The following is a 26,012-nucleotide window of genomic DNA, read 5'->3' on the forward strand; positions in this document are numbered from 1 at the left end:
CAGCTCCTTGTGCTCAGGCAGAGATTTGGAAATATGCTCGTCCCTCCCACTCCTACACATCTTATCCCTTTGCTACAATGACAATATACCTAAAGGCCCTTTCCCCTTATGTGGGCATGACCTACATAGTCAAAACATACATCTAACTTACCTCCATCTCTCCATAGACACACTTGTCGTTCCTCCCATCTTAGGTCCTCAGGGATGAGAGGTCATCCCTATCTGCTACTTACTGCTTGGGTCAAAGACAATGCAGCAAGACACCGCACCTCCACAGTAGGGCCCAATATATAAAACTGGTTTATTCCTACCTCATTACATTGCAACCCCACCTTCCTCGTCCACTTTGGAAATAGAGCAGCTGTAAAGAAATTCTTTAGGCAATTTAATTTCTTCATCCATTCACAACCATTCTCCACTCACATCCATATCATGCCTTCTCCCATCCCTGCTCAACAGACATTCCTCTTCAATCTAATGTCCCCTTCAACCCTGTCCACCCACCTCACCCTTGGTCTTCTTAAGTTCCCTCTATCTTCCACACTATACTAGTCACTCTTCACTCGTTCTTTCCATATACCCAAACCATCCTGGCATTCTTTGATCAACCTTATTTGCTAGCTCTTTCTCCCTTGTAGGATGGTAGAGTTGAATCACGCACACACTTCATATGCATTATCTCACACCTTACAGACATGGTTTAAGGATTTTATTTTGACTAAGCGAGATGCAACACTGCTTCTGACCCAGTGCAGAGGGCAAGATGCAGGGATGACCCATCATCCAGGAGGAGCCAAGATAAGAGGGAGGGAGGAGGGTGAATGGGAGTAAAGTATGTGGGGATGGAATGGGTGGTAGTTGATTTTATGCCTTTGTTTTTGGCTGCCTCCCTTGTAAGGGGGAAAAAGCCTCTGGTATATGTATGTATCTATGAGACATTTTTGTTCAGTTTTGGGGATGTCTCCATGTCTAAAAAGCAAAGGCTACAGCATTGATGGTTTACCCTATAGCTTTCATTCTGGTTAACACCTGGCCTTTTCTTAACTTCAAAATCAACACAGTGAAGAGGTTAATCAGCTTTACACCGAAATAAAACAAAGTCTTTTTTCATAGGTTTACTCAAATTTGTCAACCTATGCTCCTACTTATCGATGTAAATGTTATGAAAGAAAGAATCGTCAAAGCAGTCACTTGCCTTCTTCAATGAGGTTTTGCAATGCACCCGCCCTTGTTCACTGATATCACCAAAGCATCTACAAGTCAAGTTTCATTGGAATATGGCCACAAATCTACAGATTCCTCTATGAAAACCAATATTGTTCTACTTAATATACTAAATAATAGTTTGGCAACATAATAACTGAAATTGCTTTCAAAATATTTCTGTGACCTGTGATGACACTTATGCTCTCACTAATTACATCTACTTCTATCACATATTTGCAATATTTTTGGTAAATCATGAACCTAGTTTGAACCATACACCAATCCACTTAACCTATAAGTGATTATTATTATCATGCCTACACATGTGTGAGGTGATATGATAAAAAAGTTCTTGAGCATTCTCCTTTTCCCTTCCTTGACATTCTAACTCTTAACCCAATCTTCAAGTCTCACATCCGGAGTAATTATTTTTTAACCAATGCAGACTTAAAAAACTTGGCAAACCTATGAACGCTCATCACAAACAGCACCCCCTACATTTGCTTATCCATTTCTTTGATTAAATGCAACAACTGATTACCAGGGGCTACAATGGTGTCCGAGCAGAGATGTTATTGTACGCCAAAACAGCAGGGTTCGGATACTGTGGATTCTCCACAACTCCGACACCAAATTTTAGTTCGAGGAAATCTCTGACGTTGTTGGGCGCAGCAGCCATTACCCCAGCAAAGCTTATGGTCGAGATAGGACGAAGAAAGTGTTCAGGAAAATCCTGATCTTGTTTATGGGCGTTTGGCCACTGCCCCCGTGTCATGAGTCCATCCCGAGGTGTAAAAGGGAATATGTCAACATGCAAATGATTCGTGGCACTATAATGCACACGATAAAATTTGCCTTCTGTTGCCCTCTGCCATACATACCCATCCTGATCTTCCACTGTCTGCCACCGGGAGGATTTCAGCTGTTGGCACCGATCAACATCAGCAGCGTAAATACCAACATCAACATCATAGTCCCATGGTATGATGTCTCCTGACCGTACAGCACCTAAAAGACTGCCACCTTCCAACCACCAACGGGCCCTGCATGCCCTTAATGATTGGAAAACGTGGCGTGCTGTTGCCCTTAAACCCTCAAGGCAACATGGTGGTGTCCATCGACTACGATACAGGTAATCAGGAGTGTCATCCACAACTGTGGGAAAACAGCGCGGTGTCTTCCTTGAGCACCCATACCACTCCACCTCCTGGCTTGATCTCACGACCTTCTTGATGCCAAATATATGGAAAAGTCCCTTTTGTCGCTCATCATTCAGTGTCTGACGTTTCCATTGCAGGTGTTCGTTACTGAACAACTGACGTCCTTCACCGAGCACCATTCCATGTGTAAGATGCACTTTCCAACCTCTTGCTGCTCCCTGAAGACCCAAGCTTACCTGAACAGGCCGTGCAAGAGGATGGGTCAGGTTGAGCAAGTGCTGAGTTCGTAAAATGAGGGTCACCCTTCCACTAACACTATCGCATGCCTCACTGTGCGGTGATGGGGCAATGCTGAGCGACCAAGCTCGCAGGTCCAGATTGTACCGGTGGCAGGTCAGCGTTCCACCCCCAACACCCACACCTACAACCTGTGAATCTCCATTCTCCAAAAGGACAATTAGGTCCTGTAGCTGTGATGAGGAACTCCACCTGGTGCCATCTGGCAGAAGGACAACATACTGAGAGTGCTGAAGAAGCTGTGCCAGATTTGGCGGCTGCTCCAAGATATCTGGGTTTAGCTTGATGACCTTGGCTTGAGGTGGAAGGGCAAGGGGTGGATATATAAGATCATCACTCATAACAAGGACCTGGCACTTGTCGCCACACACATTGAGCACCGAGTATGTAGTGTCCACCACATCATTATCAAAAGACTCAAACTCCCTTATTATAACTGTGTAACGTGTGTTGTTCTTTTTTATTAACTTTGATGAGACTGATGGAGACTCTAAACTGATCAACTTAATGAGTAATATCACAATAATCAATAACAAAATGCTAAAGAGCGTTCGGCCCTTACGTAAACGCACCATAGTGGAGGATTGATCGTATCAACAAGAGGAAGACTTGAGCTAGAGCAAGAGTATCACAAAGTATACAACAACTAAACAAAGTCAATCAACCAATTATAACAAACCCTTTTCCAATTTGGCTCAGAGCCAGACAACAATGTAGCATGTGGGGTTGCGACGAAGGACAACACTGACAAGAAAACAACGTCACTGGAAGAACACTACAATACTACATATATTTATTGTGCTAACAATTATTATATCATCAAATGACTATTCATCTATTACTACCTACTGATAGCTCAAGTCTATAAACTATAACTAGAACTACAGTAATTTTTTCACAGTACAGGGAGTACTATACTAAGATGCTTGTTAAAATAAAGTACAAAATATCAGCGCTGTGGCGACCAATGAAATCAACTTTCATAAAAAACTACAACTTTCCTGTCATTTATGCAAACCTGATATGGTACCATAAATTACACTTTGATATTTGGGCTATCTAAGAATATAACTTTCACATTTCCACACAATCATTTAACCTAATTTTGTTTAGAAACAGAAAGGAAGTGCAGGGTTGGCAAAGACATAGGTTTGACAGGACCACAATACTCTGCTAAAACAGGGTGGCAGCCATGCGGGGATCATCTGGCAGGCATGACCGCGTGTCATCCGACTCCCCGCACAGTAAGCAACTCATCTCGTAGTACTGAAAGTCCTCCTCCACCCAAAAGCAGTACTCATGGGTAGCTATCAAGTGTTCACACCCTTCACACTTGTCTGTAAAGAGAAAACAAAACATTGCTAAGATGTGATCACAGCACTTACACCCAGACAACTTTACCCAGCTAAGGGAGGGCCTTCCAGTTGATGGGATGAGAGCTAAGGAAATTAAGGTACAATATATGTAAGGACATGCAGATACAGCAGGGGAAGTGATGTTGTCAAGATACAGAAGAATTAAATGTTGTTGTTGTTTAGAGTATAAAAAAGAATAGAAACCAAGGGAAAAAATATGCCACCCTTGCTGGTTACTGTACATAACCTTTACCACATATCCAGCCATGGGGGATGTAGACAACAACACATTTTTTAACATATCTCTTAGTGAAAAAATATTATCAAGGGGGAGCATATGTGAGGGTGCAGTGATTCACTCTTATGCTGATGTCATTCTGTGGGTGTCCCCTTTATCTCCTATACCAAGAGTTGTCTTGAGTAGAGATAACCCTGTGAGTGGGATCAACATCAGGGAATCATGCCACATGCCCATATAGCTTGCACCGACATTAAAAACTTATATTGGTAACAGGCCTAAACCAAGTCTCACATGAGAGTCACTGGCTTGAAACAGTACCAAAGATGGACTTCTTCAAGTCACCAGTCAGTGTCCATCACTCACTAGTAGCAACAACACTATATACATTTGTTGAAGGTGTCCCTAAGACCATGGCTTATGCTGATTCTGAGAAAGACTTCCTTGTATGACCCACCACTGTTAGGCAATATATTACAAACCCAAACCCCCAACAGTTAAGCCACATCTAGACCCCACCAACAGTCCTAGAAGCTGTGGGAGAGTATACACACCCACCACGCTGGCATTGCAAGGGAAAGCCATGGACTGCAACGCCAGCCCAGGCAGTGGTTATTTGGCTCAGGGTGTGCCTGATTCAAAGGTTCAACTAAGGTAGCCCTGTTGATTTGCCTCTTCAAGCCAAGAGGTTACCCATCCTGGCTTAAATCAGGGAAACATTGTGACAATATTCTTGTCCCTTATGGTGGGGTGATGAAGAAAAATTAAGGATTTAAGGATGAGAGCAGTAAGGAGGGACAGTATACTACAAGTCAATTAAAAATTCTATATTATTTGAAATGGATGATTTTCAATTTTCTCACGTGATTACACAAAACAAGAAACATTAATCTTACGCTGAAATGTAGTGACTTCCTGGTCACCTTCCTGTGTGGTGGCCTTGTTGACCACCTGCACCCGGTCCTTGCGCCCGCACAATTTGCACCCGTTCAGGTTGGCCAAGTATGCCCCGGAGTCCAGACAGATACTTCCCTAAATAGTAAAATATTGCTGTACAAATATTCTTTCTCTCTCATACCACTATGTATCTATATACCAAGGACTTTTTCCCCCTTATAAGGGAGGTAGCCAAGTCAAAGGCATACTCCCACCCATTCCACTCCCCTCCACCACCTCTTCCTTCCTCTCTTCTTAGCTCCTCATGGATGACAGGTCATCCCTATTTCCTGCCTAGTGGCCCAGGTCAAAATTAATGTAGCAAGACACAAGACATCTACAGCAAGGACACTTCACTTAATCAGCAACCCCTCCCCCCTCTCCATTCCTTCATGTAGAACAAAAGAAAACAGGGAGAAATCCCTTTGGGTTGCATTAAAATATCATTTACACATAAGCACCTCCTAATATGAAAACAAAATGACATAGCATAAAAGAACATTGGCATCTGCAGGGGTACATTTTTATCACTCTAGGAAATACTTTTTTTTTTCTTATATTGCTCTTCCTCCATTCTCCTCACTGGAGAATGGAGGAGTAATAAGGAAGGATGAGGTGAAGGCAGTTGTAAAGATGATGAAAGCAGGTAAGGCACCTGGTCTGGATGGATGCCATGCAGAATGTCTGAAAAAGGGAGGTTCAGTGATGGTGGACTGGTTGGTGAGGCTGTTTAATGTTTGCTGGAGAGAGGGTGGGGTACCGGAGGACTGGAGAAGTGCCTGTATAGTTCCTCTTTACAAGGGAAAAGGGGACAAGTGTGAATGTAGTAGTTTCAGAGGGATTAGCCTGTTAAGTGTAGTAGGGAAGGCTTATGGGAGGATCTTAATTGAGAGGATTAGGAGAGGAACAGAGGGAGTAATTGGTGAGGAACAGTGTGGATTTAGGACAGGTAGAGGTTGTGTAGATCAGATCTTTGTGGTAAGACAGATATGTGAGAAAGCTATAGGAAAGGGGAAGGATGTTTTTTTGGGCTTTTATGGATCTGGAAAAGGCTTATGATAGGGTAGACAGAAAGGCACTGTGGGAGGTTATGCAGATTTATGGGATAGGAGGAAAGCTTTTGGGAGCTGTCAAGAGTTTTTATGAGAGTAGTAGAGCATGTGTCAGGATTAGAAATGGAGAGAGTGAGTGGTTTGAAGTAAAGGTGGGACTTCGTCAAGGATGCGTTATGTCGCCCTGGCTGTTCAACTTATACATGGATGGGGTGGTGCGAGAGGTGAATGCTAGGGTAGTGGGTCAGGGATTGGAGATGGTTAAAGAAAATGGAGAAAAGTGGGAGGTGAGCCAGCTGTTGTTTGCAGACGACACTGCGCTTGTGGCAGGGTCAGAGGAGGGATTGAGGAAGCTGGTGGCAGAGTTTGGGAGAGTATGTGATAGAAGAAAGCTAAAGATAAATGTGGGTAAAAGTAAGGTGATGAGATGTACAAGGGGTGAAAGTGGCAGTAGACTGGAAGTGAACATTAAGGGAGAGCGACTGGAGAAAGTGGATAGTTTTAGATACTTGGGTGCAAGTGTAGCAGGAAAAGGTGGAGTGAAGGTGGAGGTAGAATGTAGATTGAGAGAAGCAAGTAAATGCCTTGGTGGTTTAAAGAGTGTAATGAGAAATAGACATTTGGGAATGGATGCGAAGAGGAGACTGTATGAAGGAGTGATTGTGCCAACAGCACTGTATGGGGCAGAAACGTGGAACATAAGAGAAGAAGAGAGAAGGAGTTTGAATGTGTTTGAGATGAGGTGTCTGAGAAGTATGGTGGGGGTTACTAGGCTGGATAGAGTGAGAAATGAGGAGGTGAGGAGGAGAACAGAGGTGAAAAAGGATTTGGGAGATAGGGTTGATGAAAGAATATTAGGATGGTTTGGACACATGGAAAGAATGAGTGAAGAAAGACTAGTAAAAGAGGTATGGAAGGCAGATGTGGAGGGAGTGAACATGAGGGGACGTCCTAGGATGAGGTGGATGGATGGGGTGAAGGGGGCTTTGGGGAAGAGGGGAATGTCTGTTGAGGAAGGAAGGGAGAGGACGGAAGACAGAGGTGAGTGGAGAATGGTTGTATATGGATGATGTTGTGACTGCATGAGGAGGAATGGGCGGGGGGGTGGGGTAGTATGTGTGAGTGAATTTTGACGCAGCCCGAAGGGATTTCTCCCCGTCCTCGCCTTATATGCAAAGGGGGACGGAGAGGGGGGGTCGCCGATTAAATGAAGCGGCCTTGCTGTGGATGTACTGTGTCTTGCGACACTGCTTCTGACCCAGGGCGGTGGGCAGGGTGCAGGGATGACCTGTCATCCAGGAGGTGCTCAGATGAGAGGGAGGGTGGGAGGGGTGTGGAGTGTATTTAGGGATGAAATGGGTGGGAGTGTTTTTATGCCTTTCCCTTTCTGGCTACCTCCCTTGGAAGGGGGAAAAAGCCTTGGTATATGTATGTATGTATATTGCTCTTATATTGCCCTTCTAAAGAAAGGAGGTATAGTGATGGACTGGCTAGTGAGGTTGTTTAATGCGTGTTTTAGGGAGGGTAGAGTGCCAGAGGACTGGAGGAGTACCTGTATAGTTCTGCTTTACAAGAGAAAAGGGGATAAATGTGAGTGTAGTAGTTTCAGAGGGGATCAGTTTGTTGAGTGTAGCTGGAAAGGCTTACGGGAGGGTTTTGGCTGAGAGGATTAGGAGAGGAAGAGAGGGAGTAATTGGTGAGGAACAGTGTGGATTTTGGAAAGGTAGGAATTGTATGGATTAGATTTTTGTGGTAAGACAGTTTTGTGAGAAATCTTTAGGAAAAGATAAGGATGTTTTTTGGGCCTTTATGGATTTGGAAAAGGCTTATGACAGGGTGAACAGGAAGGCAATGTGGCAAGTTTTGCAGATATATGGCATAGGAGGAAGGCTGTTAGCAGTCAAGAGTTAGAGTTAGAATTAGAAATGGAGTGAGCAAGTGGTCTGAAGTAAAGGTGGAACTGTGCCAAGGATGTGTCATGTCAACATGGCTGTTCAATATGTACATGGATGGGGTGGTGCAGGAGGTAAATGCAAGGGTTGTGGGTCAGGGATTGGAGATGGTCAAAGAAAATGGAGAAAAGTGGGAGGTGAGCCAATGGTTGCTTGCTGAAGACACTGCACTTGTGGCAGGATCAGAGTGGGGATTAAGGGAGTTAGTGACGGAGTTTAGGAAGGTATGCAATAGGAGAAAGTTGAAGGTAAATGTGGGTGAAAGTAAGGTGATGAGATGTACAAGGGAAGAGGGTGGCAGCAATTTGGAAGTGAGTCTTAAAAGAGAGAGGCTGGAGGAAGTATTTGGGGTTGCATGTAACAGGAAAGGGAGGAGTGAAGGTAGAGTTAGATTACAGATTGAGAGAAGAAAGTAAGTGCCTTGGGGGATTAAAAAGTGTAATTTGTAATGAGAAATAGACATTTGGGAATGGATTGAAGGGGTGACTGTACCAACAGCACTGTATGAGGCAGAGACATGGAACATAAAAAAGGAAGAGAGGATGAATTTAAATGTGTTTGAGATGAAATATCTGAAAAGTATGGTAGGTGTTACAAGGTTGGATAGAGTGAGAAATGAGGAGGTGAGGAGGACAGCAGGGGTGAAAAAGGAGATGGGAGATAGGGTTGATGAAAGAGTATTGAGATGGTTTGGAAACATGGAAAGAATGAGAGAAGAAAGATTAGGAAAAGAAGTGTGGAAGGCAGAGGTGGATGGAGTGAACATAAGGGGGAGACTGAGGATGAGATGGATGGATGGATGGGGTGAAAGGGACATTGAGCAAGAGGGGATGTCTGTTGAGGAAGGAAGGGAGAAGGCAGAAGATAGGAGTGAATGAAGAATGGCTGTGTATGGATGATGCTGTGATGAATGAGAGTGGGTGGGGGGGAGGGTTAGAGAGTGGTTATGTGTGAATGATATTTTGACATGGCCCAAAGGGATTTTTCCCTATCTTCAATGTTTCTGCATGAGGGGACAGAAAGGGGGAAATCGTCAATTAAATGAAGCACCCTTGCTGTGGCTGTGCATTGTTTTTGACCCAAGGCAATGGATGAGATGTAGGGATGACCCACCATCCATAAGGAGCCAAGATGAAAGGGAGGGAGTGAGGGGTGGTGGATAGGAGTGGAATAGGTTGGGATGAAATGGGTGGGAGTGGATTTATGCCTTCTGACCTTGGCTACCTTTCTGGTAAGGGGTAAAATGCCCTTGGTATATGTATGTATATATATTGCTCATATTTCACAATGAATCTTAACTTTTAACTAGTTCATTTGTGTCTGGCAATTTTTTTCAATCTTGGTCAGATTATGTATTTACATGAACAATGATGGTAAATTTATACTAGTATATCCATTTTTAATGGGGAAAAAAGTAAACCCCTTATTTCATCTTGCACCCTATATGGAATGTACTTTTGGTCACCCATTTTGAAGAGTATATACATAATCTTATGATACAACTACTTGAACTGATAACTCGTACATTCACTGGTATCAAATGACAATAGAAATCAAACTCACCCTGTCAGGAAATTCTTCTTTTACACAATCCTTACACATTGTCACATTCACATTTTGCGTGGCTGCAGCCTCCCACACTGAAAAACACAACAGCATTAATATCAATGTCACCTGAAGGACGCTAGAGTTCTACTACAGAGACCAGGGGCAATGAACTGATTGACTCACCTGTCAATACTCAAACTAGTAATCTATGCATATGTCTAAAAATATGTCAACTGTGACATATCATATAATTAAATCATACTTGAAAATATATCAATTTTATTTTGATATATTTGTCCTCCATATGGGGTCAATGACCGGCACTGAAGAATGCCCTAAGCCCTCTGTTATATGAGTATTATGCTAAAGATCAAGCTTAAGCTACTAACAATACACTTTCTGGCTATGTTTATTGACTGTCTCCATAGCTCATTGTTCTATTGGTTGGTGCATTAGTAGTATCAACCTTTTTGGTATGCTCTTACATAACACCTATTTCCTGATTCCCAGGGAAAGGTCATTGGGGTGAGATAACTAAGTGAGACCTGCAAGTGGCGGTTCTACATGACAGACGTCAGAGAGAATCATCTCCTTCCATCATGCAGTGCAGCCCTGAGGGGCTGACATTTGGTCTCTGGACCAGGCCCAAAATCTTAATCTACTATCGACTCTGTAATTCCTTCACTTTTTTACGTAAGACAACTTGACAACCAGCAACTTCTCTTCTCTTCCTACAACTTGGTAATACCAAAACAATCCTACGGTAATACAACAAAGACCAGTCTTCCTTTATTGCAAAGAATTATATACTTTGGGTGTATTGATCCTGAAGAGAACAATGTGTACAAGCAAATGGTTCACTGTTGTTCCTGTTTATTTGGCAAGTAACCACAAAATAAGGCATTTCTATGGCAATATCATATGATAGATCACTGCTAGGAGTTTAGAATGTACCATGGCAATGGTAATTAGGTTACCCAACCAAATGTTTAGCTAGTAGTCATAGTAGGGGATTACTGGTAACCATACAAATGGTTTCTATAGTCTCACTGATATCAGACTAGTGTCATCTTCTGCCTAAATCCTACTGAACTCCTAAGACCTAACTAGTAACTTCATGATGATAATAAATTCTGGTTCAATCATAAATTGAAAATTCATCTAATAACAGAATGTTGTCACACATATTTCTTTGACAATACATACGCTGCATATTGATCAAAGAGTTTCCTTGTATCAGTCTCAACATATATTTCAATGCATATAGGCTATAGGGAACTATATTCGATAGTGACAAATACCACGCCTACCATTTGTTTAGGCCTGATGACGTAGGTCCCACGACATAAACGCATCATCACTGAAAGCTGCAAACCTAAATGTTGATACGAAGAATGTTCTGTACAAAACATTAGTTTGTAATATATCAATATGATGCCTAAGGAGAAATAATAATTCATCTAATATGCATAACAAACCTTTTCTTCGTCTGCTATCTCGACTTAGCGTCGGCTGCTTTGTTTTCAATCGTTAATTTCACCTCTAGTTAATGTTTACAAAACAATTGTATACCTTATTTTTAATGCTAAAAAAGAAAAAGAAAAATAGGAAAAATATATTTTATTTTGCATAATATTAATAATATTTCATCGAAGAGAGACCATAAGTGCCAACTTTTCATTTTATATACAAGTGTAGTTTAGATTGTATTATTATAACGGATGTTAAAAACTACTATCAGCGAATAAATTAGCTTTACTCTCATACTATGACTGTGGGTCTAAACTATAATGATACTGTCATTGTTATAAACACATATTTTTTGCATATGTAAGTCCAAACATTCTATCATTTTGAATTGTGATTGAATTAATTTTAAACGTTCACTAGCAAATTATTGGGAATACATATTTTTCTATACAAATTAAATGTATTGCTTGGATTGTATATAATATTCCATCATGTAATGATATCTATAAGTAGATTTGGTTATTTTCAGACTGGGCTCTTTCATGTAATATATGTTGGATTAAGCCAATATATTCTAATTTAAATATGTAAAAATAGAAAATACAATAATTATATAGGAATTTTTTTGTCTATAAAATTTTATTTTCTGTGATGGTCATTCAAAAATCAATTTATCTTTATAATTAGATCAATGTTTTGAAACGAGTAATGCGCGGTGTATACGTTTTTCCGCACTATGGTAAGTTAGAATTATGTTACGTTGGTAAGATGGCTTTTGCCAACATGTCATAAACAGTTGCGGCCCATATACCCACGTACAATGTATAGAATAAAAGTAACCGAGTAGTTCAAGAAAGTGAAGAGTGAAAATTGTAATTGGCATAGGGCGACTGGCTGTGCGAATGAAACATTCACTTTCAGTCCACTTTTGTGAATATGTAATGAACGGAGTTATATATCCGACATAAAAATGAATAAAAGATATTATTTCTGCAGCTAGATACCTTTTAGCTTAAAAGACTTATGAGTACTCATACAAGAATTTTTGTAGATTTGACATAGTTTTGGTGGAATTAAAATAATAATAATTATTATTATTTTAATTCCACCAAAACTATGTCAAATCACGGGTCAGGAGCTATACTTAAATTTTAAGTATAGCTCCTGACCCGTGCGTTGTCCAAGATCAAGATTCAAGTTGTGTTCAAATTCTTTATGACTTTAACTGTTTCAGATGCTATTGTATTAGGGGCAGGAGATTCCAATTATTGAGAACCTTGTTACAGAAGTTTTTACTCTTGTTTAGCCTCAACATTTCCTTAAAAATTTTCTTGCTGTGCCCCCAGTGTTTGCTGGTCTGGTGCCGGATTAGTATGTGGCCTACGATTTTTTTTTTCTCTGGTATAGTATGGCCTACCTATTCGACGCACCGAGGAACGCGCCAAGCTTTGCAGTATATATAGTTTGTAATCTTTAAGTAATAACAGTTCTCCGTCTGTGATTCCTTTGTCATCACTGTACCCTTATACCAATCATCTAAAGGGAAGTGGAAGTTGGTTCGGTAATCCACTCCGATGAGTGGGCTGCTTATCGTCAACTACAGCAAGTAGGATTTCATCATGCGACCGTTAACCATCAACACCACTATGTTGATTCAGCTACTGGTGTTCATACTCAAAAAATTGAAAGATCGTGGTTGGAAAGTAAAATAGACATTCTGAAGAAAAAGCGTGGAGTCCCTTTTCATCACTTCCAAGGGCATCTTGATGAATACTGCTGGCGGTATTCAAAGGGACCTGATGGCGACTTATTTTTATGCATTTTGCAGGATATCCGAGAAATTTTGTATGACTTGTTAATAAATTGCTTTTTAATTATTAAATGAAAACATTTTCAGAGTATTGGTGTTTGTTTCAAAATTGTCCTGAGGTAGGACACATTCAAATAGGGTAGGCCACATACTAAACCAGTTTCAAAGAGGTAGGCCACATACTAAACCGGTACCGCTGGTCTTTCTGGAGCACAAAAAGGGTATTTTTTCAGAAGTGCATACTTGCTTACTTGGATTTACTTGGAGATGTCTAGAAGACCTCTTCACAGCCACGGTGATCCGCCACTGTTACCATTCCTGGTGTCCCGTTCCTTTAAGGCCACCTGGTCTGGTATGGTGTTTGTTGACTGACATTCGTCAGTGTAGCCTTGTACAGGTGGTTCATCAGGTACTGCTGATAGGAACTTTTTTTATCCAGTCCAGCCTTGTGTCTGTCTACCGTACAGTTGGTGATATCTTTTATAGCCCTTGGGAGGGCATTAAAGATCTTTAGACCCTCATGGCTCAGGCTGTTCATTAGCAGAGTTTTGATCTTTTCAGGAGCTCTGGTTGGTAAGGTTGTTCTTGTTATTTTCCTCCCTGATCTTTCAGTGCTGTAAGGCTGCAGGGAATGGGGTGCTGGATTAGGTACGGTACCTTTCATCACCTTCCACACATTGATGGCATGATACCGGTCTTTTCTTCGTTGTTGAGAATAAAGCCCCAACTCTTTGTGACGTTCCCAGTAGTTTAGGTCCCGCATTCCTCTGATTTGCCTGGTGTAAGACTGTTGGACAGCCTCCAGCTGCTGAATTTCTCCCCTTTTGTGAGGGAACCATAGCTAGCTACAGTAGTCTAAGAGTGGTTGTATCATGGTGTTCCAAAGGGTCAACATTATTTTGGGTTCCCTGGTAAAGAAGGTTCTGAGTACCTAACCCATCAACCCTCTTGCTACCTACATGATATAGCATTAGAAAATTAGATATAATTTTGTAAGTTACATTACATTAACGTTTGTTTTTCTTGGTGAAAATCAATTTTAAAAAAATGCTAAAAGCAAATACATTACTGAATGAAGCTGTGATCATAGGATTGAGATGACGTTCTGTCAAGTCCCGCTAAAAGTAAATACACTACCAAACAAAGCTGTGACCATAGGATCTGAAATATGCTGCCCTCGGTACTTCTGTCAGTACCTTGCATGGTATGTGTTTTTGAAAGTGTTACAGAACCGAGATTCATGCATTTCTTAAAACTGCAAATCCTGTACACCCTGCAGTCTGATTGGGTACTCAAACCAGCCATCAACATTCCTGATGACGACCGTGATGACCTATAGAATTACATGCATTTGATTACTAAATCCAGGTTAGGTTAGGCTAGGCTAGAATAGACAATTTTATCATACTTTAATTTCTTCAATCACTGCAGTAATTTTGTAGTGTTTATAGTAAAACTAATTTTGATGTATGATTAACTCTAAAATTCTGAAGGCAATGGGATTAACATATTTTAGGAAACTATAAATGGAATGCATGAAGATGATCCCTGGGTATGGAATAAGGTACGGGGAAAAGGAAGAATTTATTAAGGGTTGATTTTGCCTATGACACCATGAAGCAGAGCCTGGGAGTTTAAAGGAAATAGACAGGAAATGTTTAAACATGAAAAGTTTAAGAAGTATGGTTTGGGTTAAAGGGGGCTGTCATGCTGGACAAGTTTTCCTCCCACATCCTATCGCCAGCCTCTGTTTGTATAACTTAAATAGAACTTTGCTTACGGAAATCTAGACTTGTCTAAGAACATTTCAACAGTATGTCTAACATTTGTATAGGTTTACAATATCTTAGTTTATTGTTCTGTTTTGCTATACATGATGGAAAGATAGTATAATATTTTGCGATTTGAAAAATATAATATAATAACCATAGTCATTTTTACTCAAACTCTCAACAGTCATTGCTGGTAAAGCTCGTGGAAGCCCAGTCTGATAACCCTTTTACACAGGTAGATAGTGAGAAATATAAAGGTGAGGCAAGGAGCAGTGATAGAAAGAGTTGGTAGGTAAGGTTGATAAAAGAAAACTGTGATTATTTTGTGACATGAAAAGAATGAGTGAGGAAGGAGGTAGCACAAGGAGCGTGGAAGGCAGAAATAGATCAAGCAAACTTGACAGGAAGACTGGGTGTGATGTAGATGGATGGGGAAAGGCATTGGGTGCAAGAGGAATGTCTGATGAATTTCATTCTATCAACCCTCTCATTAATTTTTATTTTAATTTAATTTTTTAATCATTTAATCATTGATTTAATAATTTAATTTTTATATTCCAGTTGCCGCTTTCTCTTCTAAAGACTGCACAAAACCACCCTATGTTGGTGGAGTTGAAGAATGGAGAAACCTACAACGGAAACTTAGTTTCCTGTGACAATTGGATGAATATCAACTTGAAGGATGTCATCTGTACTTCCAGAGTGAGTAGTAGTTTATATATATTAACATTTTTATTTAACTTTGGTGTGTGTATTCTTGCATGCAGGTGCATGTGTGTGTGTCTTGACATGAACACCTTCATTTTAAGGGAGAAAATACCTTCTTTATAAAAGGGAGAAAGGCTCTTTTTGATACCATGATGATGATAATATGGTTTAACGTCACAAACTCCCCCCTTCCGGTAGGCTAGGACAGTGCCCCTCACTTAGGGCTTTGTAGCGTTGAATTTAATGAACCATGCCCTTGGTTCAACTTCGCCGGTAACTTCGATAACATGGAAGGAGTATACTTACAAACCCTGTCCAATAACTTCCACCTGCATGCACACTACCTTTACACTAAAACCATGTCCTAACAACTGGATGAAGGTGGGCAGTACCTGTGTGGCACAGGAGAACTAATCCTAGGTTCCCTACCAAAGTGGTGGTTGCTATGTGTCAGACTACAAAAAATTTTTTTAGATGTATTGCCTCTAGTTTCACTGCCTAAAAACATGCATTCTCACAACAATCCTTGAATCCTCACATAAAGTGTCTGGGAAGAAATTTCGGACTGTTGGGACCGTTTCTGCATCACCGACTGAAAGTAAAGTAATGAAGGGGGCTGATGCTGATTGTCAGATTTCCTTGTATTCAAAGGTGGGAAAATGTAGATGAATTTGATAAGGAGAGAGCTTAGGTCAAATCCAGAAATGGAGTGTTAGCTTCTCCAGACGTAGGTGAGGAAGTTGATGTGTCTTTGAGAATGGGCAGCAAGGAGAAAATTCTCTCCTGTCCATCTTACAGGATCACCACAAGCAAGTATCAGCCCTTGATCCATGCAACAAAGCTTAAATGATAGTGGTAAAACTACAGAAACGGGTTTTAGAAAATAGTTATGATTTACTTTCATTTTCAACTTGGTAAAATCTTATCAGTGTTGGAAAAATAACTTAGATGCAGAAATGCATTCTTTGTAGAGTGAACACACCAATACAAGTAAAACCTTGGAATTAGTGATGGCATGTATATTATCCCTTTGGGCTGCGTCAAATTTTGCTCACACATACTACCTCACCCCCCATCCACCCGCCCATTCCACCTCATGCTATCACAACATCATCCATATACAACCATTCTCCATTCACCCCTGTCTTCTGTCCTCTCCCGTCCCTCCTCAACAGACATTCCCCTCTTCCCCAAAGCCCCCTTCACCCCATCCATCCACCTCATCCTAGGACGTCCCCTCATGTTCACTCCCTCTACATCTGCCTTCCATACCTCTTTTACTAGTCTTTCTTCACTCATTCTTTCCATGTGTCCAAACCATCCTAATATTCTTTCATCAACCCTATCTCCCAGCTCCTTTTCCACCCCTGTTCTCCTCCTCACCTCCTCATTTCTCACTCTATCTAGCCTAGTAACCCCCATCATACTTCTCAGACACCTCATCTCAAACTCCTTCTCTCTTCTTCTCTTATTCAGGAGGTGCTAAGATGGGAGGGAGGGTGGAGGGGTGTGGAGTGTATTCAGGGATGGAATGGGTGGGAATGACTTTATGCCTTTTTCTTTTTGGCTACCCCCCTTGTAAGGGGGAAAAAGCCTTGGTATATGTATGTATGTATATTATGATAGCAAAATTTGAGTTTTATAAAATAATCATGGGAGAAAAAATATTGATAACATTGGTATGAAGAGGGTTTTTTTTTCAGTATCTAACATTTTGGTTTTGATTAACCACTTCAGTACAATGATGCCCATGTAGGCGTCATGAGGCAGCAGTAGGTACACAAGGATGCTGGCATCACTGTCTTGATTATATACAGTATATATTTTTTTGCAGTTGTACATGAGTTACCCCTGGATTCTGTGAACTAGTTTGATCACATTTTCTGTGTTTATTATTACTCAGAGTAAAAGAGAATGAGTAATACAGCAGTGACTTTATATTTTATAATGCAAGTAGTGTGATGAATCATATGTTTGGCAGCCGATGCTGTGCACAAGACTTCGAGTTGTACTGAAGTGGTTAATCAAATATGATGTACCTGTACATGTTCATATAACAAATATTTATAATTTTTTTCTTAATCAGGACAGGGACAAGTTCTGGCGCATGCCAGAGTGTTATATTTGAGTCGTACTGAAGTGGTTAATCAAATATGATGTACATGTTCATATAACAAATATAAATTTTTTCTTAATCAGGATGGTGACAAGTTCTGGCGCATGCCAGAGTGTTATATTCGAGGATCAACCATCAAGTACTTGAGATTGCCTGATGAAGTTATTGATCTAGTCAAAGAAGAAGTAATAGCAAGAGGTCGTGGTCGAGGGGAATCCAGAGGACGAGGTGGACCAGGCAGAGGGCGTGGTGTTCCCGGAAGAGGTACATGTTTCAGAAGTTTCTCTTGACTTTTTGAAAGCTTTTGGAAGAATTTTGTCATGGGTTTTGTTATAAGCCAGCATTACTGGTTTCAGTTTTGAATACATATTACTTTTTTCAGTTTAGTGTCATAGCATGCCCTGTCAAAGAGAACACATGCAAAAGGAATAACTAATGCAGTTATTACACTGATTAAAATGTGTACCTGTGTGCAGTCTTCTTCCCCTCTCTCCCCTCTCACTTTCCTTTCTCTCTCCCCTACCCCCTCTCATTCCTTCCTTCCTTCTCTTCTCTCCTTCCTTCCTTTCCTTCTCTGCCTCCCAGAAATGAAACATGTGCCTTTCCTCTTGGTAACTGGGTTTACAGCCAAGGGATCTTTCATACATTCCCGAGGATGAGAACTCGCTTGTATTGGTTAAAAATTGAGTTCAAATTTATGGATTCATTAAAATGGTTGAACATGATGTGAGGTAATTAATAATGAAAGGCTAAACTGGTCTAGAATTGGCTTTAGGATAGGTGTAAATGGTTTAGCAAATTTCGGAAGAGGGGTACATACTTACATATGTATACCCCACCTTACTAGGGAGGTAGCCAAAGTCAAAAGGTATATATTCACTCCCACCCATTCCACTCCCATCCACCACCCCTCCCTCCCTCTCATCTTGGCTCCTTTTGGATGACGGGTCATCCCTCCATCCTGCCCACCACCCTGGGTCAGAAGCAATGCAGCAAAACACAGCACTTTCACAGCAAAGCTGCTTCATTTACTTGGGGAACCCCTCTCTGTCCCCTCATGCAGAAAAATTGAAGAAGGGGAGACATCCCTTAGGGCTGCGACCCCCCCAGGGCCATATAAGGAGGTGGTTATTGCATGTGAAATGGATAGGGTAAACCCACTGGCACCTGGCCTGGGCTTTGCTATAGAAGGGCTGTGCCTTGCATCATTGCTTTTGACCTAAGCACTGAAGCAGGGATAGGGTGATCTTTCATCTTCAAGGAGCTGAGATGGGAGGGGTGATTGAATGAGTTTTTTATGTGTTTATAATGTGTGTACTTTGATGGGGGTGATAGTAAAGAGTGGTATTTTTGAATGATATTTTGATGCAACCCAAAGGCATTTCTCCCCATCTCCATTTTCCATACAAAGGAACAGAGAGAGGGGGGGTCACTGATTAAATGAAGCAGCCTTGCTGGGGATGTACTGTGTCTTGCTGCATTGCCTGTGACCCAGGGCAGTGGGCAGGAGACGGACGACCATTCATCCACGAAGAGCTAAGATGAGAGGGAGGAAAGGGTGGTGAATTATGGGTGGGAGTGGGTACTTGCCCTTTTTCTAGGTTACCTCTCTAGTAAGGGGAAAAAGAGCCCTTGGTATATAGAGAGTGTACATTTAGTTAGCTGTCCTCTTTATAAAGGAAAAAGGTTCTTTAGTATATAGTATGATATCATGGACATTGGTTTTGATGCTTTTTTTTTCGTTCCCAGGTGGCTTTGGAGGACGAGGGCGTGGAGGCCCCCCGGGTCGAGGCGGAGGCCACATGGGCCCAGGTAGAGGCGGCATGAAGAAGAAGCAATAGTTCTTCATTTCATAGATTTTTATACAATTGGGTAGCCATGGGGAAATTAGAAAATTTACATGAGCATATTTGAAAATGTGAGTGGTGAAATTAATGTTGTCATAAATTGCAAGTATGTAATTCTCATATGTGTATATTGTCATATACAGCAATGGTAAAAGTATTTCATTATTTTTCATGAGACTGGGTACAATTATGTAAATCTTCACTGTTTGCCTAAGGAAATTTAATTTTCATAAAATATTTAAAGAATTGGATGTTTTAACTTTGTGAAGTTATGTTATTATTTTGAATTTATTTTATGTTCTGGCCTTCCAAGCATATTATTTCATTACAGTAAATTACTGTTTCATGCAGAGGGTACAAATAATCCTTGCTTAAGTTATGGGAAAATAAAAGGCTTAACTCTTCATCATTTACCTACAGATGCAACAGGTGTGCGAGTTGGATATTTATTATGTTTTTCAGTTGTAATAAATTTTTTATAATGATTAATGTGTGTTTACTCCCAGATGTTTGATCAATTAGGATGATGTGAAGTTGTAACCTGTACCATTGCACATTTTATTTTATTTTATTTATTTATTTTTGTGTGTGTATTTTACTCAGTTGTATTATACAGGAAGAGGAGCTATGCTCTTGGTGACCCGTCTTTAGTATCTTTCAGCATCAAGTTTTTTCTTAAAATCTTGAATAGTGTTTGCACACAGTTTCCTTATCTAATTTATTCCAGGTATCCACCACTCTATGTGGGAAGCTATTTTTCTTCAAATATCTTCTATAGTTACCCTTTTTGAGTTTTTTTTCATGTCCTCTTGTTTTTCTGTTGCCCCATTTTAATAAATCATCTCTATCTAGGATTTCCATTCCTTTGATATGTGTGTATTTACCTAGTTGTATTATATGGGAAGGGAGCTGGCTCAGCGGGTTAGGGCATCGTTACTTGCAGCGAAGGTTGAGGTGAAGGTGGTTCGAATCCTGCCACCGGCAAAGTTGAACCAAGAGCATGGTTCATTAAATTCCACGCTACAAAGCCCTCTGTGAGGGGCACCGTCCTAGCCTCATGATAGGGGGGAGTGTGTGACGTTAAACCATATCATCATCATCTAAAATACTCTGCCCACCTTCCTCTCATTGCCTTCTCTTCTATTATCATCTCTCCATCTGCACCTTTTACCTTTTCTTCTCTATTTGATTCGTCTCCTCTTCCTCTTTTAATTTCTTTCCAAAACATCTTTTTATTACTTTCAAAATTTTCTGTCATACTCTTACCCTGTTTCACATCTGCTCTCCTCATTGCTTCCTTTATCTTATGCCAAAACATCTTTTTATTACTTTCAAAATTTTCTGTCATACTCTTACCCCATTTCACATCTGCTCTCCTCATTGCTTCCTTTATCTTATGCTTAACTTCCCTTCTCTTTACTTTGTACCTCTCATACAATTCCCTCCATATGTTTTCTCTTTTCATCTCTGCATATTTTTATATAATCATTTCTTAGTTTTATGTACATTAGCCATATGCTTGTTTTCTTGTCTTTTTTCCATTTCTTCCAAGCTTTATCTCTTATATCCTTAGCCTCACAAATTTTTTTGTTGTACCAGCTTTTTATATATGTTCTTTCCTTTTTTTGTTGTATGTATTTATTCACTCCCTCGTTATAAATTTCTTTTAGTATATTCCATTTCACTTTGTCCTTGTTTCTTCGTTTAGGAATTTTTCCCAGTTAGCGTTGCGAAAGAATTTTTTGAGTTTCTTAGAATTTGTTTTGTTGTACATTACTCTTCCTATTCTATGTTTATCATTTCTGCTTTGATCCATTTGCTCTTTCAACTCAAATTCTATTAGTACATGGTCACTTTCCTATTGGAGTTTTTGTAATAAATTTTGTCGACAATTTCAGGCTCTGTCTTAAGTATTAAATCCAGCCTCGATGGTTCTTCACGACCTCTGTATCTGGTATTTTCCATTATCCATTGAATCATTGTGTATTCGATGTTCATGTCGAGCAGGACGTTGCCCCAGAGTTCCTCTCCACCCTTCACTGTCATTTCCTCCCAACATATTTCTTTTGAATTAAAGTCACCCATAATTACTATATTTCCTCTGTCCTTCAGTATATTAGTTAATTTGTATTTTGTATCTTTTAATATTTTGGAATGGTCACTTTCTGTCCAGGACTGTGTTTTGGGGGGCACATACACCACTACAAATTTTCTACTCACCACATGTTTGTTTTCAACTTGTATCATAATTGATTCTACATTATTTTTCCCTTCAGTTATTTTTGTTACATTTAAATCTTTATTAGTCAAAATTAATACTCTGCCACCCTGTTTATCCTTTCTATTCTTTGTCCAACAATTGTATAAACCTTCTCCCACAGTGTTGGGTGGTAGGGTACACTTTAATTTAGTTTCCACTGTTCCCATTATGTCTGGTTTTTCAAAGGACAGATAATCATTGAATTCATTCATTACTGAAGTTATTCCATCTATATTGGTATGAGCTATTTTTTATTTCCTTTCTCGTCTTTTTCTGTCTGCTTTGTTTCCTTTTTCCTTATATGCCATTTTCTCAGCCTCGGGTCCACCACTCTCCAAAAAAATAATTCTTTTCAGTTTCAGTTCTTTCGTTTTTTTCATTCACTTCGTTTCTAAGTTCTTTTTCTTTTTCATCACTCATTTCTATTTTTATCAATATATTATTTTTTGTGTAAGTGTGAAGTGGGTCAGAACATTGCTATGTAGAGGTTGGGAATGGAGTGTGGTCAAATCTCTTTTTGCAAATGAGTTTGTAGAGAGGGCACACCACATTGAATTCCCAGTTTCAAAAATGCCCTTATAAGGGGGCACCATCTGGGCCTTCTCTAAGAGGGGTAATTTGATATATTAAACCATTGAAAACACAAGAAAATAATGGTGATGAGAAAGGAAAATGGAGAAATAAAAGGAGTTGCAAGTAGCTCTGAAAATTATGAGAACGGGCAAGGCACCTGGATTAGATGGGTGTCGTGCAGAGTCTGAAGAAAAGTGGTACAGTAATAGTGGACTGGCTAGTGAGGTTGTTTAATGTGTGTCTAAGGGAGGATAGAGCGCTGGAAGTGTGGAGGAGTGCCAGTATAATTCCACTTTACAAGGGAAAAGGGGACAATTGTGAGTAGTAGTTTCAGAGGGATCACTTTGTTGAGTGTAGTTGGGAAGGCTTATGGGAGGATTTCCATTGAGAGGATTAGGAGAGGTACAGAGGGAGTAATTGGTGAGTAACAGTGTGGGTTTAGGAAAGGTAAGGGTTGCATGAATTAGATTTTTGTGGTAAGGCAAATATGTGAGAGGTTTAGGAAAAGGTAAGGATGCTTGTAGGGCCTTTATGGATTTTGAAAAGGCTTATGACAGGATAAGTAGGAGAGCACTTTGGGAGGTTTTGCTGATTTATGGGATTGGAGGAAAGATGTTACGAGCAGTAGAGATGTTCATTTTCAAAAACCCATCAACCAGGAGATTTAGCTCTAAGAGTATGATGTTTGGTCTCAGGAATTGGCCCAAGATCTCTCACAATCTATTTTGGCAATATTCCTTGCACCTTTTCACATATGGAGAGCTGACAACTGCTTGCCTCTCCTTACTACTCCCTACGATTTGTTTATTTGTTTTTTTATCATTCGTCCATTTGTTTGATTCTCATTTATTATTAGTTATATGTCTATTATTATTTACTAATACCTGTTTGTTTATTATTTAACTATACCTATGCATTTATATATGTATTTTATTTATTATTTACATTATTATAGTTTTTATTTATTCGTTTATCGTTATGATGTTTTTTTTTTTTTTTTTTTAAATTTTTATTGTTTTTTTTTATTGTTTTATGGTTTTTTTTTTTTTTTTTTTTTTTTTTTTTTTTTTTTTTTTCATCCGACCTAGATATGGACCAAAAGGTCTCCTATTGGCATAGTCCACCTTTGTACTCTGAGCTGCTGACAAAGAAAGTCTCTTGCACTCACACAACACAGACAGTGGTCCAAAGTTTCACCCCAGAGAGATCATCTGTGGCTGCTGCAGCAGCATGTACTAAGGGCTTTCCACCTCCTGAAATTCGAAGTAAAATATATTGTTATTGAAATGGAACACAAAATTTCTTTGAGAAAAAATATGTATATTGTTGTCACTGCTGTGTTAATATTTGTTGTACGATTTGTGGGCAGGAGGCAGGGATGACCGTTCATCCACAAGGAGCTAAGAGGAGAGGGAGGAAAGGGTGGATGGGAGTGGGTACATGCTTTTGACTTGGCTACCCCCCTTACAAGAGGGAAAAAAGCCCTTAGTGTTTAGATAGACGAGATTTGTTCTCAGTCTCCAATGTAGCCAAAGATAGATGCCAGCACTAGATGCATACATACATACATAAACCAAGGCATTTTCCCCCTTACAAGGGAGGTAGCCAAAAAGAAAAGGCATAAAATCATTCCCATCCATTTCATTCCAAAATACACTCCACTCCCCTCCACCCTCCCTCTTATCTTAGCACCTCCTGGATGACAGGTCATCCCTGCACTAGATGCAGTCACAACAAATAAGACAGAACTTGTCCCTGTACATAAACCAGCGTTCACATTTATAGGCAACACAGCGTTTCTTACGATTCATAAGCCGACATATTGGCTCGTGCCAAATACATTAATGTTGCAGATTTGGTGTAAGAGAGAAGGCAACATTTTGGCTGTATGCATCTGGGCCATATCATTTATATATTTATTTATTTTTATTTTTTATGTTTTAATGGATGGCAGTGAATTGATGTTGTTGGATAAGTGGGAAATATTTCTTAAGTGACTGAGGAGTAAAAGTGAAAATGAAGACGAAACTGATTGCAATGAGCCAAGTCTGTCAACAGTGAAAGTGCAGTGAGAGGCTTACGGCAAGATTGTCTTCCTTAACTGAAATTATTAGATGAATTGCTGTTGAAAGGTAAGTTGTGTGAATTTTTTCTCTCTCTCCCTCTCCCTCTCTGTCTCTCCCTTCCTTCCCCTCTCTCTCCCTCCCCTTCCTCTCTCTCTCTCCCTTCATCCTCTCTTTCCCTTTCTCTCCCTCTTTTCGTCCCCCTCCCCATCTCTCTCCCTCTCTCCCTCCCTCCCTCTTCCTTCACTGTTTCTCTCTTTCACACTCCCTTTCTCTCTCTCTCTCTCTCACTCACTCACTCACTCACTCACTTTCACACTCCCTCTTTCTCCATCCCTCTCTCGCTCCATCTTTCTCCATCTCTCTCTTTCTCTCCCCCTCTTTTCTCTTTCTCCATCCCCTCTTTTCTCTTTCTCCATCCCTCCTCCCTCTCCTTCTCCCTCTATTTCCCTCCCCTCTCCCTCTCTTCTCTCTCCTCTCTCTCTCTCTCTCTCACTCACTCACTCTCCCTTTCTCCTCCTCTCTCCTCCCTCTCTCCCACCCTGTTCCCTTCTCTACTTTCTCTTTCTCCCTCCCCCTCTCTCTCTCCCCCTACCTCCCCTCCCTCTCTTCTCACTTTCTCCCTCCCCTATCTCTCTCACCCTCTCTCTCCCCTCTCTCTCTCACCCTCTTCTCTCCCCCTCTCCTTTCCTCTCTCTTCACTCCCAATCACCCCCTCCATTTCTCTTTCCCTCTCCCTCTCTCCTCTCGCTCACTCACTCTCTCCCCAACTCTCATACCCTCTCTCCCTTCCTTCTCTCTCTCCCTCCCTCTCTCTCTCCCTCTCTTCTCTCCCCCTCTCCTCTCCCTTCTCTCTCATTCACCCCCTCCTTTTCTCTCTCCCCCCCTGTTAGAAATAGTTAATTTATTTTGCATTTCATTGTGGTTAAAGATATGGTAATGTTTACTCTCAGCGTAATTAACAAGAGATTACAGTTTTGATAGTTACATCATATTTTTAGTGTTCAATTACACTCAAAGTCGACAAAATGTAAGTTATCCCCATTACTGCGAAGAATATGTCAGGTGGGCAAATGTTTCACCGCAAGGGATTCAAAAATTAATATTTTAAAGTAGAAACTTCACATGAAAAACATTAGAAATGTAACAGTTGAAATAAATAAATAAATTCCTTAATCATGGGAAATGCACCACTATTACACATCATTACCTATGAATTCATTGTTCTCATGACTTAGAAAGTCATTCTGATTGTAGCAACGCAACGAACAGGTTTGAATTCCATTACGTTACCACCATTTTCGTCTTATTTTCTTGTGCAATTTCAGTCGCAAAGGAATTCCAGAGAAATAAGAAATTGTGTGGAAAATATAAATATCGGTGATATAGTAGGGATAATCATAATGGTGATAAAAAATAGTGACTAATAAAATTGTAATAAATATTAAATGGTAATCACGATGATAAAGTAATGATTTATATTGAATTATACCCGCACAGTACGTTTAACTCCCATTGAAATTAACCTTTGTTCGTTTGAGGAATGAAGTGACGTCATGTCGCTTTAAAAACTGGAAACTTGGCGTGACTCGACTCCGAGCCTTTCAATACTGTTCCGTATGTGATATAAATATTAAAAGAGATGCAAA

General features: G+C 40.3%; 2 protein-coding genes across 3 annotated transcripts; one reads left to right on the forward strand and one right to left on the reverse strand.

The window, feature by feature from the left end:
• Window positions 1-1,562: 1,562 nt before the first annotated feature.
• LOC143040654 (protein Churchill) lies at window positions 1,563-11,260 on the reverse strand. 2 transcript variants are annotated; one of them, XM_076211878.1, is made up of 4 exons: window positions 10,951-10,972; window positions 9,760-9,836; window positions 5,153-5,288; window positions 3,240-4,000 (listed from the first exon to the last, which is right to left on the reverse strand). In XM_076211878.1, the coding sequence occupies exons 1-4, from the start codon at window positions 10,955-10,957 to the stop codon at window positions 3,837-3,839; spliced, it is 384 nt and encodes a 127-aa protein (XP_076067993.1). In that variant the 5' UTR covers window positions 10,958-10,972; the 3' UTR covers window positions 3,240-3,836. The 2 variants fall into 2 exon arrangements, with proteins under 2 accessions (XP_076067992.1, XP_076067993.1); XM_076211877.1 differs by lacking the exons at window positions 5,153-5,288; window positions 10,951-10,972 and adding an exon at window positions 11,223-11,260 and having other exon boundaries at window positions 1,563-4,000.
• Window positions 11,261-11,873: 613 nt separating this feature from the next.
• LOC143040655 (U6 snRNA-associated Sm-like protein LSm4) lies at window positions 11,874-19,952 on the forward strand. Its single transcript, XM_076211879.1, has 4 exons — window positions 11,874-11,953; window positions 15,358-15,498; window positions 17,704-17,884; window positions 19,370-19,952. Exons 1-4 carry the CDS (start codon window positions 11,951-11,953, stop codon window positions 19,459-19,461), a joined length of 417 nt encoding a protein of 138 aa, XP_076067994.1. The 5' UTR covers window positions 11,874-11,950; the 3' UTR covers window positions 19,462-19,952.
• Window positions 19,953-26,012: the final 6,060 nt, after the last annotated feature.

This window comes from Oratosquilla oratoria, chromosome 29, assembly GCF_046742065.1.
Source record: "Oratosquilla oratoria isolate Oo_2021 chromosome 29, ASM4674206v1, whole genome shotgun sequence".
Classification (NCBI taxonomy): Eukaryota; Metazoa; Arthropoda; class Malacostraca; order Stomatopoda; family Squillidae; genus Oratosquilla; species Oratosquilla oratoria.

Coding starts and splice junctions, on each gene's coding strand:
- LOC143040654 (XM_076211877.1), bottom strand. CDS start 3,238: ATGGTGCGTTTACGTAAGGGCCGAACGCTCTTTAGCATTTTGTTATTG.
- LOC143040655 (XM_076211879.1), top strand. Junction 15,499..17,703: donor ATGTCATCTGTACTTCCAGA/GTGAGTAGTAGT, acceptor TTTCTTAATCAG/GATGGTGACAAGTTCTGGCG. Junction 17,885..19,369: donor GCGTGGTGTTCCCGGAAGAG/GTACATGTTTCA, acceptor TTTCGTTCCCAG/GTGGCTTTGGAGGACGAGGG.